The sequence below is a fragment of the Bombus pyrosoma genome, linkage group LG10 (genome assembly GCF_014825855.1).
Source record: "Bombus pyrosoma isolate SC7728 linkage group LG10, ASM1482585v1, whole genome shotgun sequence".
Lineage (NCBI taxonomy): Eukaryota > Metazoa > Arthropoda > Insecta > Hymenoptera > Apidae > Bombus > Bombus pyrosoma.
In genome coordinates this window covers 5,512,530-5,533,140 of record NC_057779.1, presented here as the reverse complement: position 1 = coordinate 5,533,140, position 20,611 = coordinate 5,512,530, and the positions used below count along the sequence as shown (strand labels likewise).

General features: G+C 33.0%; 4 protein-coding genes across 8 annotated transcripts; 3 read left to right on the top strand and 1 right to left on the bottom strand.

The window, feature by feature from the left end:
• Positions 1-289: 289 nt before the first annotated feature.
• LOC122572104 (mitochondrial genome maintenance exonuclease 1-like) lies at positions 290-1,916 on the bottom strand. Its single transcript, XM_043736698.1, has 4 exons — positions 1,273-1,916; positions 1,004-1,211; positions 749-881; positions 290-675 (listed from the first exon to the last, which is right to left on the bottom strand). Exons 1-4 carry the CDS (start codon positions 1,721-1,723, stop codon positions 520-522), a joined length of 948 nt encoding a protein of 315 aa, XP_043592633.1. The 5' UTR covers positions 1,724-1,916; the 3' UTR covers positions 290-519.
• Positions 1,917-2,260: 344 nt separating this feature from the next.
• Positions 2,261-5,566, top strand: LOC122572228 (glycine-rich cell wall structural protein 1-like). 5 transcript variants are annotated; one of them, XM_043736981.1, is made up of 6 exons: positions 2,261-2,653; positions 2,898-2,916; positions 3,563-3,902; positions 4,368-4,640; positions 5,012-5,144; positions 5,329-5,566. In XM_043736981.1, the coding sequence occupies exons 4-6, from the start codon at positions 4,629-4,631 to the stop codon at positions 5,460-5,462; spliced, it is 279 nt and encodes a 92-aa protein (XP_043592916.1). In that variant the 5' UTR covers positions 2,261-2,653; positions 2,898-2,916; positions 3,563-3,902; positions 4,368-4,628; the 3' UTR covers positions 5,463-5,566. The 5 variants fall into 5 exon arrangements, with proteins under 5 accessions (XP_043592916.1, XP_043592914.1, XP_043592917.1 ...); XM_043736979.1 differs by having other exon boundaries at positions 2,898-3,071; XM_043736982.1 differs by lacking the exon at positions 2,898-2,916.
• A 233-nt stretch (positions 5,567-5,799) lies between these two features.
• LOC122571407 (40S ribosomal protein S12, mitochondrial) lies at positions 5,800-11,360 on the top strand. The gene is made up of 5 exons (XM_043735093.1): positions 5,800-5,977; positions 6,290-6,337; positions 6,458-6,505; positions 10,220-10,438; positions 10,976-11,360. Exons 1-5 carry the CDS (start codon positions 5,914-5,916, stop codon positions 11,107-11,109), a joined length of 513 nt encoding a protein of 170 aa, XP_043591028.1. The 5' UTR covers positions 5,800-5,913; the 3' UTR covers positions 11,110-11,360.
• Positions 11,361-18,012: 6,652 nt separating this feature from the next.
• On the top strand, positions 18,013-20,515 carry LOC122571405 (thyrotroph embryonic factor). Its single transcript, XM_043735091.1, has 2 exons — positions 18,013-18,547; positions 19,163-20,515. Exon 2 carries the CDS (start codon positions 19,166-19,168, stop codon positions 20,093-20,095), a length of 930 nt encoding a protein of 309 aa, XP_043591026.1. The 5' UTR covers positions 18,013-18,547; positions 19,163-19,165; the 3' UTR covers positions 20,096-20,515.
• Positions 20,516-20,611: the final 96 nt, after the last annotated feature.

Sequence of the window (20,611 nt, the reverse complement as noted above, 5' to 3'; positions counted from 1 at the left end):
GTCCTACGGAGGGTGGCTGGCTCCAAGTTATAATTGCTATATGTTAACCAACGTAGACAGGTGGGGAAGCGACCCCGTACGTATGGAACGTTCTTGATACCTTTCGTAGGTAGGCTCTATTACGATTATTAGCACAGCAATTTATGGCAATTTATGTAGAAATTGATTCACACTAATTTTCATGCAATTTGTTTGAATGACTATTCTACTTCGATATCACAAAAGGTTATTTTTTTTAAATAATGTCGATAAAAAGTTAGAGAAGTTGTAATATTAAATGGAATTAATGTAAATTGTTGGGTTTTTTATTTTTGAATAAGATAAAGCAGTATATAGCCAGGAACACCTTTCTCTTTTTTGCTACAATAAAAGAATACTCATCTTTTATAATCTTTCAAATAAAAAAATATTTGTTGCTGCAAGCAATATGATTTTATTTATACAAAAATAGTACGAAACTACTTCAGTGAAATATATAAGTAGTATAATATGTACCCTATTTTAATTTACAAATATAAATTAAGTATTTAAACTGTCTTTGTTACAATTTGCATGAAACTGTTCCAACCTATTCAACCATTCTCCCCATGCCTTTTCTAAGGCATCATCCTTCAATTCATGAATACTAGCAGGTTCACCACTTGTATAAGCAACAATGATCAAACCTTTATCTATCTATTAATGCAATTACATAATTAGTATAAAACTATTTGGATGTCTTAATATATTACTTCTAAAAGATAGTTACCTTAAATGAGTATTTATTGAAGGCATTAATAGCTCCAATATAAGCAGCAACTTGTATAGGTGCATCATAAGTTGCTGCAAGCGATGTTTTCCGTTTCGCTGACTTTTTCCAATCAATTAAATATGTGTAACCTCTAAACAAATACTATTTTAAAGTATAAAAATGTAATTTTCAAATTAAAAACTAGTATACTGTACTGATGACCATATGAGAAGTTATATTTCCTTGTAACGATAAAGGCAATTCCTGTTATACCTATAGGAAGCAATACAATCTATGATGCTTTTGTATCTCAATATTGGATGTACCACATTTGTCTCAATTCCATGAAAAATTTGTATATCGTTTAATAGTGGTTTTATACTAGAGTATATTGGTTTGATAGAAGATGGAATTTCACTTTCTTTCTTTGAAAGCATCACTTGCACATAAGAGTAAAATAATTTACTACTGTCCAATAGACCTAAAATACATAACAGTCACTAATATCTAAAATTCTCATTTTCATCATACAAATGTTATACCTTTACAGCGTGTCTTAAAATGCTCTTCTCCATATATATCAATCATATTTTTCTTCCACTTTTCTAAAGCAGCTTTTACTATGGGAGACATGGTTTCGCTAAGAATGTATGCTACAGTTGGAATTTTTAAATCTTTATTATTTTTAATGTACTGTAATCCACTATCCTTAACTGTCTCAGAACCAAAAATAGATATTGATTTTTGAGTTGATAACTTAGAATCTGTTTGTTGCTTTTGTAACGCAGCTTCCTTATCTTTGATTTGTTTATGCACATCACCATCAATATCAGAGAATATTGTAGTATCCTGCAGTTCAGATGTATCTTTTGTTTCTGCTATTCCATTGCTTGTCTTTAAATTGTTCATACATTTGGTTAAAAATCTATTTTCGTTGGTATTCAATTTTAAAATTGCTCCATTTACACTTTGTAGAATACTTAATCGTAACATATTTATAGCAAAGTAGTAATCAAAACAAATATAGCTTTATTAATAAAAGAAATATATGTATAATCTTATAAATCAATTTGATAACACTTTATACGTTATAACTATGACTATTATTCCTTTCTGACACTTATTAAGTAATTTCAGTAAGGTTAGCACGAAAACTCTAGCACTATTTTCAATACCTTGTCGTGCCATCTATCGGTCATTGTGTTGCCTATTTAATGAGTATTCTTTCCTGTCGATAACAAAATTTCCACTAAAAATCATTATCCTTCTTTGACACCGTTGTTATACGTATTACATACCCTGCTATCTTATACATTTTCTTATTTTCTTTATAAAATAAGAAATATTTTCATGATATTAAAAACGAAGGTATTCATCTCATATTAACTCATATTAATTCAATTTTTAAAAACAATTCTTAAATATATCACTCCTTCCACATTTCATGTGATTATTATATAAAATGTATCATTTAAATTTGTAGTCAAGTCACGTCAAATGAAATGTATTAAAAATCTTTGAAAATATATGTAGTCGTAAATTTATTAGAATCTGCGTACTATAAGTCTAAATTATCTTCGGATGGTCGACTGGCGTACTTTAAGAAGAAGAACGGTCCCAGAACCCCAGTGGCTACACATCACCACAGTCAATGAACGTAAAACGTAGTCGTAATTTATCAGGCTTTACACGGTTCGGTTCGTTTTAGCTCACGATTGCAATTTCGAAGTTAGCCGCTTATCAAATTACCGTCTATCAATCTAATGATGCGGAGTGCAACCCTCTTCATCGATCTTGCACAATAACCCTGTTTGTGATCTCTGATACCTTTCGAAACTAATCACTTAGTAATATCTACGTTCACAAAGGATATAACCTAACAAACACGAAGATGGTACCCCGCTGGGGGTAACCATCCACATGGTATGTATATTTAAGCTATAATATTTTACCAAATGTCCTACTGGACAAATTGTAAAATTTAAATAAACAATAAAAAAAAAAAATATCTACGTGTGTAAACTTATAAGAAATTTGTTCAATTTCTACCGACTGCGTTTCTACCGATTACATTTACGTAATCGTAATGGTATAATTACTTTTACAACGAAACAAACGAGAAAAATTCCGATTAAATCAACCTACCTTTATATCTTCTGCTTTTCAGATTCCTATCGAGCTCTAGAGTTGAGTCACATGATATTAAAACCGGCGATGCATATTGGGCGAGCCATTAATCAATCAGAAAATATTGCATGCAATCGTTCTGACGGGAAATATTTATTGCATTTTGAAAGTTGTTTACAAAACTTTGAATAATGAAACATTTCCTTTTCATTAGGTATTCTGTTCTCTATTTGAAAAATTGTCTTCTCTTATATTGAAATTCAAATATATATTTCGATGAATTTAGGGGATTATTTTAATAATTATTTTGTGAAGTTATGATATAATATAGCTGCAACTGGAAATCACAAATTCATTCATCAATGTCCTTTCGTGATATTGGAATGGACCATGTCTGAGATCCTAATAGTGCTTTTGGATGGCATCCTATATATTAAATTGCTAGCGCTTCTGCATGATGATATACGGATTCGAATTTCAATTTACGAAAATCTGTTTGAACAGTATAGTTTTATACAATAAATGGTATAAAAACTCATTTTATATTAGATAGTGTAAATTGTAACAAAACGTGGCAGCAATTCGTTTGAAAAGTCGTGTTAGAAGAAGGATAATCGTAACAAAGATTTCTGATTTAAAAATGATAAAAGATTTAAGAGATAAAAAATGACGTGTCACTTCAATATCCCTATTTTTCATACGCAGAATATGCGGTCCAATTCGCTGTTACTTGATGTCCCTACGCAACACTCAAGGGAGGAAGTGTAACCATAAGATGCAACATAAAAATTTGCATTCGTATTTTACGTAACGATGCAACCGAAAACCGTCCTCTTAGCACGTTGTAACAGTGAAAGTAACACAGTATAGATGAAATTCGAGATGCGCGGAAAATACGAGCTAACGTCTCGTATTGAAATTCTTTTTAACCGATGTGCCAACTGGATCGAGTGAGAAAGGATCATCGTATAAAGCACGGCGTGACGCGACATGTCAAAGAAGCTCATCCACTTTTGGAGCATCCGATGCCATCCTTAAGCTAACCGTAAATATAATACTATATAACAGGAGAAGAACATGATAAGCCATCACTTTAGTTTTTACGAGAGTATTTTACAGTTGGCTACTTTGTCGTACATGTTATCAAAATTGTCTGAATACATCTATTCTACTCTCCCCGTAATTTTAAAAATATTACTTGTCATAATATATTTATAATAATAGCAATAATAATAATAGCACGTGGTACTAGGCATACGAGAAGTTTACTCGAGAAAGGAAAATAATCAACGTAACACTTGGCGATTTCTTTAATTAAAAATTCGTGTGCGCAAGAAAACCTGTATACGTTACTCTCTAAGTTTGGTAGAAACGACTGCTTGAATTTCGAGCGGTTAAACCGATTTCAAAACCAGGAAGAGTAACAAATCTATTCCTTTCGCGTATGAATGACGATTTCGTTATGATATCTATTACTAATCTTCACAATTGACCTATTTTATTCCAACAGAATTGACGGTACCGTGCGGTTAATATCATCGCGGTGGCTGGTAGCCTCGCGTTGAAAAATTTTCGTGACAAGACAGCGACGGGAAAACAACGTATTAGAAAGGCGTGTAGACGAGTGCACACACACGCGTAATTCAACTTCGCCGGGATGCGATACCGCAAGAAAAAGGCTCGAATAGTATAAAAGGGGTGTATTCTATCCGACCTGCATCAGTTTCAGTCGCGAACCAACCGTCGCTACACATTACATTGCACTAGCAACATGAAATTTCTCGTGAGTAATTCCTTTGAAGTTGTACTCTTTATATTTTTATACTACCTATTCATAATAATGTGAAATTACTGCTTCGCTTTAATTAGTAATTAAATATATATGGTACTTACACGATGTTAACAAATAAAGGTCTAATACCTGGAATTTACCGTAATACCTTGAATGACTCATTGAAAGCAGCAAGAAATATTTGGTCGGTATTAAACGTAATTAAACAAAGCTATTAACTAAGAAAATTACATTTTCGAAGGAAAGCGTAATTTTATATTTTACGAGGAACTTAGGTGTTTACGTCGAAGTATATAGGTTAGACTAGTATTACGAAGTATACTTGCAAGATTATCACGTACAAGTTAACTTTATATTTTCAGATTGTTCTTGCTATCTTCGCTTTGGCATCTCCCTTGTATGCCCAATCTGAGGAAAAAGTAATCGAGAAGAGAGGCATCAGCTATGGTTTGGGAGGTGGCTTAGGTCATGGAGGTGGCTTGGGTCATGGAGGAGGTGACGATACAGAAAATTTTACTCTAATCTTATGTATTCTAATTTCTGCAAGGGCTACTCCTGTTGTCTAAACAATAGGATATGTTTGATAATTCCTATATTTATATTATAAAGATGATCTATGACTTGTAACTTGTCAGTTTACTAATATGACAAAAAATTCTTTTTACTTTTTTACTTACAGGACTTAGTAGTGTATCATACAGCGTTCCAGTAATCACCAAAAGCATCCGTATCTCTAGCGGTGGATTTGGAGGATATGGTCATGGAGGACATGGTCTTGGAGGACTCTCCAGAGGACACGGTGGTGGATGGTGAAAAAGTCAGTGTTAACTGTTCTGATCTTATGGTACTGCTTCTTTTCACATATTTGATGGCGAAAGGAACTTTTGTACTGCCGTACCGTAAAATAAATTTTTAATAATTTTGTAATCAGTGTTATTACTGTTTTCCTGTTATATCCCATACTCTATATATAATTAATCGTTAAGTAAAATTATAAATATATATACTAACCTACTTCAATAAAATTAATTTTAAGATTCTTGAAGCTTTAACGAAAGAGTTGATTATTTTTATTAACATTTTTAATGAACAGTCATAAGGTTCGTGTCTCAGATAAAGATAATGTAGAAATAGGTTTTATCTATCCTCACTTTGGTGACATAACGAGGTTCGATGTTTTTCCGCTAGACAGAATTGTAAGAATGTAGATACAAAGTTGTATTTTATAAATTTGTGTAGTTATCAATTAAAAGTTAGAATAATCATGAATTTCTTAGCAAGAAGTATGGTGAGCGGGACTAGATCTTGTCTTACAAGTTCCATCGCAGGTACGGTTATTATATCCTACTATATATATACTATCTAGTAACTTAGGTTACTATATATAACCTAACCTCTAACCTAAACTATCCAAATAAAAAATATCACAATTTTTATTTATCAACAATAATTCACGTTTTTTTATGGCCCTAATTTTATATACGTACCATAAATATTATTTAAAAATAATTAGTTCCTGTTGTCAAAAATAAATCCCTGTATCATACCAAATTATCAATTTTTGCTTGATATTTTAGCGTATTCTTTAATAAACATTAATTTTATACATGATTTTAATAGAAAATATATTTGTTTCACAGCTAGCAAACTACAGTTAACTAGATTATGCGCAAACCCTGGAATTCAAGGTATTATTCCCCTAATTAACAGAGTTCTAAGTATATATTATAAGGCTATGATTGGGAAATGTTAATTTAGAACATAATTTATTGTAATAACGTAAAAATAATATTCTTGTTTTTGAATAGGAAATGTGTTGACTACTACTAACTCATGTATTGGAAGCTTGATACAAGGTAAGCTATATTTTATAAATCAAAGACAATATTAGATATACAATATATCACAAAATAAAATATCTATCAATTAATAATAACTTAGTAATCTATCAATTTCAATTTCCTATTAAATAAAAAATTGCTATTAATAACTGTTAGTAAAAAAAAATCATAATCATACTGTAAGCAAATATCAAAACCTTAAATATTCAACAAAAATATTATAAAAATATTCTTCAAAATTCGTAGAAGCAGTCGCTTTAGTGCCTAAAAATAATTGAAACGCTTGGAAAAATACAGAAGTTTTTCAAAATATCGATGAAAAGGGCTTTGCTTGAAGCAAACCAAAACCAGCATTGACCCATTTACGTGAAATCGTGTGAAGATCCATCGGTATTATTTGCACTTTCCATAAGTGTAACCAGGCCAGACAATTTCATAGGAATTCGAGTGACATCTCGAATTTCCGTAAGCCTTTCCGAAAGATCGGTATCTCCGTTTTCTCAACGGAGTAAATGCAGCAAAAGGGGTGGCCGAGCTAAAAAGGGACCACGATTTTCTTCTCTTATTCTTCGTCCGCGAAAAAGCGCGTGGCTTGCAAAAGCACACGCAGCGCTTTACCTCTTTGATGCCTACAAATAGAAAGAAGAGACATCTCAAAATGCAAAAAGGGATCCGGCTACTACACAAGAAAGGACACGAATGAGAGAAAGTAAGCTTTTCCTCGGCCAACAGCGAAAATCGCTGGGAATCGGAGGGGTGACGTGTCCATTTGTGGTTGACCAGTTGTCAGATGTGATCCTGTGAAGGATACAGCCTGCAATAAGACTGTTATCCGCATTTTCCCAGTTTTCGCGACGATACAATGGACCATTCGTGAGATAGTTTCGTTCTCGACAATTAGGAACGGATGTTATCATTGGACACATTTTTATTTTTTTTAAATCATTGCATGCAATATTATTTTTTTAAATATCGTTGTATATGTTATATAGATTATTATCATCGTATTCATCTTCTTCCATTTTGGGTGCAATTTTTCATTTTACAATTTCTTTGCTAAATTTCTATTTCTATGATAAATGCAAAACTATAACTACAAAATTTGCAAACTATGGTAAAAAATTACTCGTACAATTATAAGTATGCTTTAATTTACTCAATACAAACATCATGAACAAACTATAACAATTTCTACAATATTCTTCATTAATTTTATTAAACATTCTCACGTTTCACTATCTTTCTTCCTTTTCTAATATAAAAAAACGTCTTTCTATTCACTTTTCACTGTCTTCCTTTTTTCCATAAATGAATGAGATCCTTAATTCAAACTAAACTTGAAACGCGACTGATCCCAATATTTCCAGATTACGGACAATGTTTGTTTTCCGAACAAGGCCTTTTTATCAGCTTCTAATGACACCAGTTGTTCATTTCATTCACTAAACAGTCGCAACCGGAAAGATAAGCCTCGAATTTAGCGAGTGATAGATTCTTGGCACCGTGTACGCGACAAAGGCGCAACTACGACGTCGAGAATTTTCGCAATGTAATCTTGCGTATTGATTTTCGAGAAAAAGGGTTGCCTTCCATGCATAATAGGTTCTGCTGGTCTCTTGCGCACTAGTTAAGTCCGAGTTAGGTTGGATTAGTAGCAACAGGCTTGGACATCTGTCGTGTTGGAGAACGGTGGTCAGTCAGATCTCGAAATGAACAACAATGGCACAGTCTCGACTAACAGACCCTGTTAAATCGTGGACTTCCATGAACGACCAAGGAAGTATCACGAAATTGTCGTGTCATCGTTGACATTTCACTTCGACTATGAATCTCGTCGGATTTATGAACGTTTTAGGCGAATTTCTTTCATACGACTGTGAACAACTGATTCTGCACGATGATTTGAGAGTGTTTCGAATATTTAGAATCTTTCGTGGAAAATTGAAATGTTCGATATAATTATAGCGAGCTTTTTATTGATATTTTATTATTACTGCTTTCTTTGAAAAGTTATAGAAGACGCTTTAACGTATCTTTTCTGTTTCTAAAGTATCTTTCACTTCTCTATCTAATTTCATAAAACGTTGTATTACGTAAATGATTTTGAAGACTGGCATGCAGGTGCTAATTTATTATTCATAATACTCTCCTATTTTAACGTATTTTCGCCTTCTGATATGAATTTTTTTCAACAAATTGCCTATTATCTCCAGGCAACATTAATTGCGTGCTAGCCTATAATCATTAGTCTTGTGACTGTAATTACCACTTCCATTTGCATACATACATAATATCATGACTACTCGACTTAAAGAATTAGACAGAGAAAGACAATCGAAGAATTTCATCACTACGTACTGTTCATTTTTTCCAATTTTGCAAACAGTAAATTGCTGTTCATTTTCAGGTTACGCGATCTCATGGATCGTAGCGTTTTCTACAAAGATAGATGGACCTTACTTCGTAACAATGTTTCTTAATAAGCTTATACACGCTTCAGCGAAAAAGGTCTAGACTTGGTGGAGCGGCTTGCAGATGTCAAACGCCCGTCATATTTGATATTCCATCAACTCCGGCAACCCTCTTTTCCCTTGGTTCGTAAGATTATTTGCGAAAGAGTTTTCAGTTTCTCCGTACTGTTACCACGCAGTGGGTCTCCTATTTTTCCAGACTTCGTTGACAATAGCCTTGACTAGGACATGGCCATCCCTGGGGACTATTTCCTTGTCACAATCCTTAGTCGTGTTGTATGATTTCTTTTCTCATACCATTCGCGCAATTCTCGTGAAAATTGTGTCGAAATTTTTAAAAAGTTATTCCGAGAGAAATAAGGAATTATTATGTGAAGACATTCAAATAATTATTCTCGAAGAAACTGCATCGAGATCTTTGTAGAATTGTCTTCAAAAAAATTTTATCGAGTATTTTGAACAATTATTTTCGAAGAAATTGTGTCCAGATTTTTCTATTTCTCTTCTATTTCAGATCTTCTATTTCTTTTACATGTAAATAGTTTCTCGCGAGGCAATCATTGCTCAACGTTTCCTAATTTATCGAGATCGACAATTAGTTAAGAAGTCGTGTCCCTGGGCGTAATTTCGTCACCGAAAAGTAGACTCGACGCTAATTGCGCCCGGTTTGTCGTTACGTAATCGAAGAATTTCCAGTGAAAATCCAATTGTACCCATTCACCAGGCGATTACTTTCCCTTTACGGCTATACATGTCTCGAAGATAAGAGTATCACGCCTGTAATTGCTTCGCAACTACTCCTTTTATTTCCCTCAGACTGTTTTGAGGACCAAAGGTGTTTCCTCGGACGACCACACGAAGCCTAATACGTCCTCTTCGTTTGGTAAATACAGGTTTTTATCTTTGAAACTTTGACAAAGGAACGCGAACGAGAGAAAGGCAAAACTGCTCAAGAAATGGGGGGAAAATAAAAGTTACGTGTTACGCTCTACAAAGTTGTTCGTAGCCACAAGCATTCGCAGATATTTTATTCTTATTCAATCAGAATATTTATTGAAAGGGAAAAAGGAAAGCATACCTTAATGCAGTAAACAGTAGGAGTCTATCAATGTTTAGAATATATTGAATGAGAGAGAAATTTGTTTCATATTAATAGCTTATTTGAAAAAAAATTCTAAATTGTTCTCCTAATTTCTTACTTTTACTTTATATTTGTTTCATCGAACTCACATTATAAGTATGTATTTAATTAAATTAGGCTTACAGATAAGACTCGGATCATCATTAAGAAGGTTGCATCTATTTGGGCCGTATAAAAAATATAAGAAGAAGAAAAATCCTTTAGATGGGAAACCATTTGCAAAAGGCGTAGTCATACAAACTGTAACCCGAAAGCCAAAAAAACCTAATTCTGCGAATCGAAAATGCGTCATCGTCCGCTTATCAACCGGCAAGGAAATGGTTGCTTTTATACCGGGTGAGCACATTTTACATTTCATATTATAGAACTACTATAGAAATATGCTAAGCACGAGAAAGAAAGGTATTTATGTAGCGGCATATGGTCGTAGAAAAAGTATTAAGTTGGAAAATTCAAATCTGGCAGAGATCCATATTATTCCTTTGAATACAAACGTTGTTTTGGGTTACAAGGTGTAGAAGCAAAAGAACTTTGAATAGATTGTTATTGCTGTTTCTTCTAATCTTTAGCCAGAGTTACATAAGAAGGTTAACTTTTTGTGGTAACAAATGTATGAACGTGCTCCCTATGATAACAGTATTATTATCCTTTCTTCGATTGGTATGGTAGCATTGAGCGAACGACGATTAAAACCAGCATACACTATCTCTATATTTGTACTTATACTTATTTTGATACATCTGACTATTACAAATTCATCCACTCGTTACTTTATTAAATACACCTACACGTTATAACCACCTCATTTAATATAATACATTCTAATCATTTTATATATCAATATTATAATAATTATGTGTCTTATTGTTTTAGGCGAAGGCCACAATCTTCAAGAGCATAACATCGTTCTGTGTCGGCCAGGAAAAATAAAGGATACTCCAGGTGTTAAAATTAGATGCGTTCGCGGCAAGTATGATCTACCTCAAGTAATAAAGAAAATTACTTAGTTATACAATTTATCGCAACTTTTGTAAAAAAATCTTCTCTCCCTTATATTTTACTATATAATATATGATGGTGTACAATGAATGATAATTAAAATAAGCTTCTTCAGTTAATTTAAAACAACAATTTAATTTGATTTATAATTAAAGATCACAGATGAGAACCATGCCAACTCTATTTTTATTGATTTTCTGACTTGTATGCAATTTGGTTAGCAAACAAGAGTAGTTTAATAAAACATAGTTGAAAGGAAGAAAGAAGAGAAAACATTACTTAAAGAAACCTATAAAACACATACTAGAAAATAAAGAAAAGAGATAGCAATATAGCTTTATGACTGAAGTACATAATCCTATACATACAGGATTTTACGGAAGCGTTCTGAACTTTAAAATATTTTATTAAAAAAAAAAAAAAAATAAGAAATGCATTATCATGTTTTCCTGCTGTGGTCTCAATCCATACAGAAATAAAAATTTTCCTGAATCTGTCACGAATTCAATCGAACAAAGACAGAAAGGGTTCGTCAAGATCACGGTTAAAATCTAGCGGTCCACAAATTGTGGCCTTTTGACACACATTTTCGAGTGCCGTTCCCTACCGTACGTTTACCGTTAGATGAACCATGCGTCGTCCTAGGAGATGGGCGAACGCCAACACAATGTATATTCTCCTATATCGACATGTCACAATGCGGAAAGAAGGGTCGTAGCACAGCTCCCTTCTTTCCACGTTATTACGGAAGGGTTGGTCTGCTCTTGCATCTGCACTCTGCATCCACCCACGCGGCCACTGGCTATTGGCCACATGACATGCTGACCAACATCTCGGTATTTTCAAAAGAATGGTTCTCAACTTTGCCTCGCCTCAAATAGTCTCCAGGAAAATATACTCTTTCTCATCTTGTCGATAAACGCAAGTGGTTACACGATTATGTATGTATTTGTGATAATATTATTGGATATAAATATGAGACTTGTTTTATAAAATAAGATTAGATTGAGAAAGAAATATACTGCAAGAATGGAAAAGTAAATGAAATGAGAACCTTAATAATGGTCAACGACTGAAGGGCTTGACGATGGTGCAGCATGAGATTCATTTCCCATGTATGATTCGTTCTTCGGTAATGTGCAAGAACACGAAGACTTAGTCGACCATCTTCTATTATGTTAACCTTATTGTTTTTTCTGGATCCATATATCCCAAAACATAGATAATTTTTAAATATTTAGTTTTAGTATTTTATATAATTTTACAATCTTTCGTGAATTCTAAGCTTTTTATGAGTAGAGTATCCCAAAAAGAAGGTATCTGCAGAAGAAGTGAAGAAAACAGCAGGCTAAAAAAAAATGTATGGAAAGCTAATTAAAACCTAAACCGGCAACAAATATCCTAAATATAACCGAAGGACTTCGTAAAAGTGCAGTTCTTACCTAACAGGTAATTTTATATTATATAAAACTAATAAAAACTACTCTGCAAATATTCGAAAGGAACAAGCTATCGTAAAAAATAAAAAATGGCGGATTATTACTTTAATCCGTACACTAAAAACCCTGAAGGTAGTGAGAAGTGTATTTTTGCTGAGTAAAGGTGGCTATTAGGTAATGTAAACCGTTTTCCAAGTTAGACGAAGTTAATCCATTGTGATGTAATCGAGTTTTCAAATTTTTACAGTTGTTCTCTTCGCTTCGTTATGAGGCAACTTTGAAAAATATAATAAAAAGATATTACATTATTGTATTTTTCATGATGTCGTTGTGAAAACGTGTGCAAGTAACCCAAAGTTTCATTGTGTAATTTGCGTCTACCTGGCTCAAATACAAGAAAAAATACCTTATTACCATTTGGTAATAGTTAGCCCTTCGTTTCATATCGTGAAATCCGTTTTGTCATTTTTGTGACCATACCAATTGCTTTATGGCTTTTCGTAATAATTATGCATTTTTTGTCGCTTGTGAAATGCCCTGATAAATCTCTTTTTAATCACTCTTTTTTCCATTAAAAAATTGGGAAACCTGTAAGTATTTGCCAGGTTGATGGAACCCAGGTCTTAAACAGAGAAAGTATGGACAGAATGTTACTAGTTTAGAGAAGCTTATGGAATGGGGAGGAGAGCGATGATCTTCGTAAGAGCGTAAACAATACACGAATCTTATTACGACAACGTTATTTTTTTTCGAGGGCTTCTTAAATAAATAGCATGTAAACGTTTTTGACCTTTTCTCTTTCTAGAAAGAGAGGGACATTCAAATCTTTTTTGTTTGTAATTGTACAGCTTAGTAATGAGATACCAAGCGATCTGTTCGTAAATGTTTCTGTTCCCAAACACCTTGTTCACTATTCTTATTGTACTTACAATTACTAAACTTGCAATCGGTGGATATTTCCATACTTATGTTTTATAAAGATTACTATCGTATATATCGTAAAAAGACATTGTTGTAATTGTAATAAAATATAAGTTTGAGGGATTAATAAAGTTTATTAGAAGAAGAAGAGCTGTTGCAGCATTTAGTACTTATAGAAAAGAGAGCAACATACGCAATTCACATAATAAGCAAGAATACATAAAATATACAAAGTATTATATTTGCTATAATACTTAATGGTAATGAAAGACATTTCTACGTAGGTTCTATATAGCATAACGTAAAAATAATTAACGTCCCAGGTAATTTTATTTATGTTATAAGCTGTCTATTTATCTGTCACAATATACAAAGTTTTTAATCCTCTTATAACAAAAGCTTTTCTCCACCTACAAAACAGTTTCTCAGACATTTCCTCAAACTCGGTCGCCCCTTGTCGTAAATAAGACGTATTGGTAATGTGTTTATGGCGAGGGCTATTCATCTGAAGCCATCTCTGAAAGGAGACTACTTGGTCGACGAATAAAATTCCTTGTTAAAGAATTTGCCCAAAGGCGTGCCTCGTGATACAGTGAGAACGAAATGCAAAAGCTTTCGTGGAAAGAAAAGAGTTCTCGCGAGGGAAGGAGGCGTGCCGAGGACCGGAAGCAAGCAAATCTTGAAAGTCTGTTGGCTAAACTTGGTCGGTGGTCCGACCGCAAGATAAATTGAGAAGTAATTATTGCGAACGACATTCACCACATACATCATAATGCATCTCTCTTTTCAAAACGCGATGGTGTCGAATACTATTAAATGGACTAATGTCTGTTTGAGAACGAAGTCACACCCTGAGACCTCCTACCGAGAGGATTGTAAATTTCTTCAAGATTGTTAATAAGTTGAGATACTTTCCATACAAAAAGGAGAAAAACCGAAAAAGGAATCGTTATAAATATGATAACATTTTGATAATATTCAATTTCCATCATATTATCGTTTTATATTTATATAAAAAATTAATAATAATCTTGATTCAAATACAAGATGAAATATCTATTAATAAATTTTTTATAATTTTTAAAATAATATATAACATTATATGTAACATAAGTATGTGATAACATATATAATATAAACGTTTATGGTAAAAGCTTCTTTCGAAACAATTGTATTCGGTGGATAAGATCTTTAATGTCTAATTCTGAACTTATTTCATATGCAATCCTTCGAAGAACATACGAAAGTATACTGCTATAGGCAATTTTCGACTATTTATTTTATTATTCAACGAAAAACAAATACAATCAAAAACATCATGTAAATCCGATTCTAAGAACTATTATCATTGTGCAACATCATGGTCCTCATAAATCTGAAAAATCTGTGTGAAAGTTACAATCATACCAATGTGTGTTCAAAGATTATAATTGTCTGGTTTATCAGAAGCTTTCTACTAGCTATTTGTGTTATCTACTAGTACATGCAAACAACCGGGCCATAGCTATTGATAATCTGGTGATTGTGTAATTGATGTGCCCACGAGCGATTTAGAACATTTAACCACGAAAACACGTAGACCATGAATTTAGTGACTCTAGACATTAGCACAAATTTATTAAAGTAATTGCTTTAAGTAAACGAATTTGAAGTAGGAAGTTATAAAACTAAAATAAATCATAGGAAAATTGAGTCATTCGTATTTAAGTATTACTTTTACATTGTCTGAGACTTCCAAAAAATTTGAAGAAACTTCTGAGGTACTCCATTATACAATCTTTCATTAAGACAAATGTTTAAAAATCTTCGAAGAAGAAAGGTTCAAGACTGAAAGTTGGACCGCTCCGTTTGCTTACGAAATATTGAAAGGAAATATCATAGAGGAACAGAATCATAAAAAAGTAAAAACATCAAAATAGAATATTATCCGTAATAAATGCAATTTACATCCGAATCTAACAGAAACAATAAAGCTAAATCTATTGAAAAGAAATCTTTGGAATATCATCCCCTTCTTTTATATTACTTTTACACTTTACTTTTACCTCTTTTTGTCCGATGATCGATATATCTACTACATGAATTGAAAAATTTGTATTTCATTCCTTGTTCGTTCGATTCTCCTTGCACGAAAACTGATTACTCACAGCGGGACTATTTAAAAAACGTCAACGATGCCGGTGAATTGAGACATTTTCCACATCGAATCATGGCGAAAATTTTGCATCGACATACCGTTATAGAGTTTATGTGCGTTTCGGTGCGGTAGGAGCAGATGCAAATACGGGGATCCATTCATCTGTCGTCGGTTGATGGCTACAGAAAATATCGCAAATAACGGGTTGCAGTTGCTCCTGCACCATAGAAATGTGGGTTATGTGGCCAAAAGAGCAAAAATTTGTATACGAGAAAGGAGGCGGTGCAGTGAATTGATCGCTAGGATGCTTTTCCATGGACGGCACGTCATTTTAACGGGGATATGAAATGGAGGACTAAATTTGGCGTGATCTTGGGACCAAGACATAATGTGACGTCTATGCTACCGAGCATAACTGGACACTTTCGTTGTCCATCATCTTTTCCCTATTTTTCTCACACTCGAATTTCTATAAATTTTCTTGAAAATTCGGAAGAAAAGGGAGCAGAGAAATCTTTCAAAAACAATTGACAAGCTAACAATGCACGCTGATCTATTCTACACATTAAAAAACTAAAAAAAAAAAAAATGATTATGTTACAACACTTTGGAACTTACAATTATTTATGCCATTTTCTTATAAAGGAGGTAAGTTACTTATTTTTAGAGAAGTTTCTTATTCTAATGATTAAGATAGAAGGTAATGATTATTATCAATAGATAGGATTGTACAATAATAAGCAATACAATAGTGCAATGAAGGAGAGTAAAATGATATAGTGGCATAAAAGGAATGAAGATTTATTAAATATGGAATATGAATGAAAAAAGTATAACTTTCAAGTCATATGGCATTGTAGAGCTTTAAATATGAATTTACAAAAAATGAAATTAATCATTATAGTCTTGTAATAAATTCTTGCCAGAAATATAATTTGTGCAATCCAATCACTTTTTAGTATGATATAAACTTAAGTAATTTTTAAAGTTACGTAATTTTCAATAACATACCGTAAACGTTTATGTTAATCGTTTTAAGTAGAGCTCCAACAGATTTCCTCAACATCTCGATGCTATTCTCAAAAAAATCCCATTCTACCTAAGGGACAATGGAATCCATCAAACAAAGAAACGCCACGGGAGGCTCAAATGTAAGTTGAACGATTAACTAATGAACTTACATAGTCAGCCATGAAACTGGACCATTAATCAACACTAGTCGAAGAAAAGAGTAAGTTCATCTTCCGGTGACACGCTCTGAAGATTGCCATATGTTGCCCAATCCTAACGAGTTAGCAGGACCAAAGAAATCCATCACATACAAAAAAACACTCATCGTCAAGCACAAACAGACTTCTTCCTCATTTTTCTTTGACATAAAGATTTTGAGCAAATTTCATTTAGTCGCAACACTTTCACCAGTTAATTTATGAGCGCTTTATGCACATTGCCCGATTTTCTTTTAGTGGTGGCCATCGTAAATCATGCAGTACAAAGCAGAAACAACGATCGCTACGAAATATTACGGAAAATAGTCAAGGAAAGGGTCACGAAAGGGTTATGCATAGTGATTCTATACACACTATTTGTACGGGTAAGCATTACACGAAAAGACATCTCAGGTCTGCCAGTTGAGGGTCGCCCAGTTAGTAGCTACCGATCGTCGAAACACTTAACCCTTTGACGAACCAGTTATTAGAAACAGAATATGGTTCTTGAAGTTACACAGGATTTGGAACAAAAGATTTAAGTATGCCAATCGGTAACTGGATTTTTCAAAATCCTGGTGAGATAAGAGGTGATTTAGTACCTGGATTAATTTAACGGGATTCCATTGTAGTCCGGACACTTACCGCTGTAATTTGTCTTATGTACAACGGCAACAACAAATAAGATGGCACACTAATTATAAAAGTATTGTGAATATAAAATTTTGATTTTATGGCACATCTGGTACTTTTCAGTATTATATTGGTTAACTCGACGTAATAAAGGAAAGAGAATTTACTTATTTGAAGAAAGACTTATCCTCTTTAATTTTTGTACTTAAAATTCGACTAATCCTCAACTTATTTCCTTTCTTTAATGTAGAAGTGTTTTTCTTTTTTAAATATATTTAATGCGTGATTTTCATTGTATGAATTGATTTTGAATGATAGAAGATATATAATAAAAAGAAATAAAAAGATAAAAAGGTATAATAGAAGTAATAGAAGTACTAAGAAATAATCAGGAAATAGGTTAATACATAAACAACAAAATGAGGAAATAACTAACATATCTAAAGAAAATGAATAAATAATTAATAAATCCAGTTACTATAAAAATGAAATTTTTAATTCCTTCTTAACTCATATTTAATAAACTACCCTCATAAATAAAACATTTTGAGTAATAACATTTTTCCATTTTCGAACTATTAAACTAAAATGTAAATTCCCTTGTAAGATCCTTTTATTACAAGATATACTATACAAGCCCAATAAAATACATATACAATCAATTACTTGATCATAGATAACCCAACTAATTTTCTTACGTACGCGATTACGTAGTCGTAATCATGTGAACGTGTCGTCCTATAAACATTTCGGGATTAGGTAGTGGCGAACGCGTGCCAGTCAGACCCCAGCGTTGTGGTCACCAGGATTGTCGTTCCCTACCATTTTCTAAGGGATTCTCTCCTACCCCAAGGGTTCTCACAAGGGTTGGGCAGTATATAAGCGAAACTGCACCCCCTCTTGTCCTAAACGGTTTTGAAGAACCGTCGTGTGAGCACATTGGTAAAAACCAAAAAATCGATTTTAGAACTTTGTTAAAAAACGATTTTCGTTTCGAACAATTAGTGCGTGAAGATCTTCAAGAAAACGTGCACGATTTGAAACTGCGATAGAGTGATATTGTTGTGATACATCAGTGACCGGTGCGTGACCTCGGATTAACTATTAAGTAAGACACATGTTCTATGTTAATTGATAAACATAAAAGAATTCCATATTTTCGTAATTAACGGATACACTAATGCCTATTCGACAACACGTTGTCTATATTTCGATTTTTTGTCATATTAACTGTATTCCTCGTTAGACAAATTATATTTCGATTTCTTCTAAAGTAAATATTGGCTGGTTTATTTTGGAACACGTCGAAATAACAAATGTTATTTAACTACAAATGAATATTTTGACTTCATTAACATAATATCCTTACTCAAAATATCGAGATATAATTTGTTACGGTCGCTTCCCGTTAGTTTTCCACGTTTTCAAACGATTGTTATCATTAATTCGAGCACGTAAATCTCTATTTAACCGCTACACATTTCATTTTTGTTACTGCCACGTGTAGTAATGTATAATTAATACATATTTGGAAAACTGAAAGAATTGGAAGTTAAAAAATATCCATTTATATCATTATCTATTTATTATTATTTTCATTTTTAAAACGCTCAGACCAGTAAACATGCAATACTTTTCAAAACATAGCAAACAAGTATTTGCATTTGCATGAAAAACGTTCAAAGAAATGTTTTTTTCATTTCATTCAAACTTTTCGTTTTAGGTGATGATAAACTGCAAAATGAATCCTTTTTTCCAAGCGTTGGTGGATAATTTACAAGCACAAGAATGCGCTTCTAACGGAAATACTAGCATGCAATTTTCTGACTCGATACTAGACTTGTCCTTTAAGAAAGCAACAATCTCGAAGGAGTCAGAAAATTCCAGTTCACATTCACATTCAAACTCACTCGTAACAAACACAACGAAACAGGATAAAGTTAAGCGTTTTTCAGAAACTGGAAAAAGTCCTTCGGAGGTTCAAAAGTTTATGATAACGCCAACTTCCGAATGTGATTCACCGAAAAAAATTAAATACGAGCCAGTTCAGAATCTTACGGACACGTCATTGCAAAACGGTGGTTTTCCCACTTCGCCAATGAACATTTCGATTCCATTAATTCCTACTATATTGTCAACGTTATTGAATACAGATAATGAAGCTATTAATTCAACGCAACTTTTCAGCCCCCCTGCTACGTTGATTACAGATTCTAACAAAACTACGTTATGCGATTTGCCTATAGATATTGCAAAAAATACAAGACCATTTAAGGCTTATCCAATAGATCCATTATCGCTTACTACAGGGAGAACCGAATTGCTATACGATCTAGAATCCAGCGAAGCTTATTCGGAGTTTCGAAAGCGAATGCTGGAAACGATGAAACAATCGAACGAGGGCACGATTACAAAGATGCGAAAAGTGACGAGAAGTCCTGTGCCAACAAGCACTGCTGATGAGAAAGATGCAGCTTATCGAGAAAGAAGAAGAAAGAATAACGAAGCTGCAAAACGCTCTAGGGATGCACGAAGAGCCAAGGAAGATGAGATTGCTATCAGGGCAGCTTTCTTAGAACACGAAAATAAGAAACTTAAATATGAAATTTCAGTACTTAAAAACGAAACAGCTAAGTTAATGGCTTATTTGACTTAGGTTTCTTTTGTATTAGTCATCGGTAATGAAAAAAAAAAAAAAAAAATATGCCTGCACAAAATTTGTCTAGTATTCTATAAGTATCATGTTTTCTGTAATCGTTAGTATAATTTAATAGTTTATGGTTTCGCCTTTAATATTTGATACATAGCAACAGAGATATTATTTTACAATATATACAGACAATATATACAGTCATATGCATAACAAATATAGTGTAAAGATTTAACAGATTATATAAATATACTTACTGTTATAATGTTATTTCCAAGATAATGACAATTGTGCTAGGTCTGATAACTTTGCCTAGAACTTTTTTATATACAATTTATGGCATAAGATATTCTATATGTAGTGAGCAACTCGGGATAGATAAATTTAGAGGTTTATTTATATATTGAGCAACAAGACTATAAGTGCAGATATGTAAATAGAAGGGAGGATAAGATAGAAGATACGTGAAATATTGAAATAAATTTTGTAAGGTTCATTGTACATACAAAGATTGTTGTAATA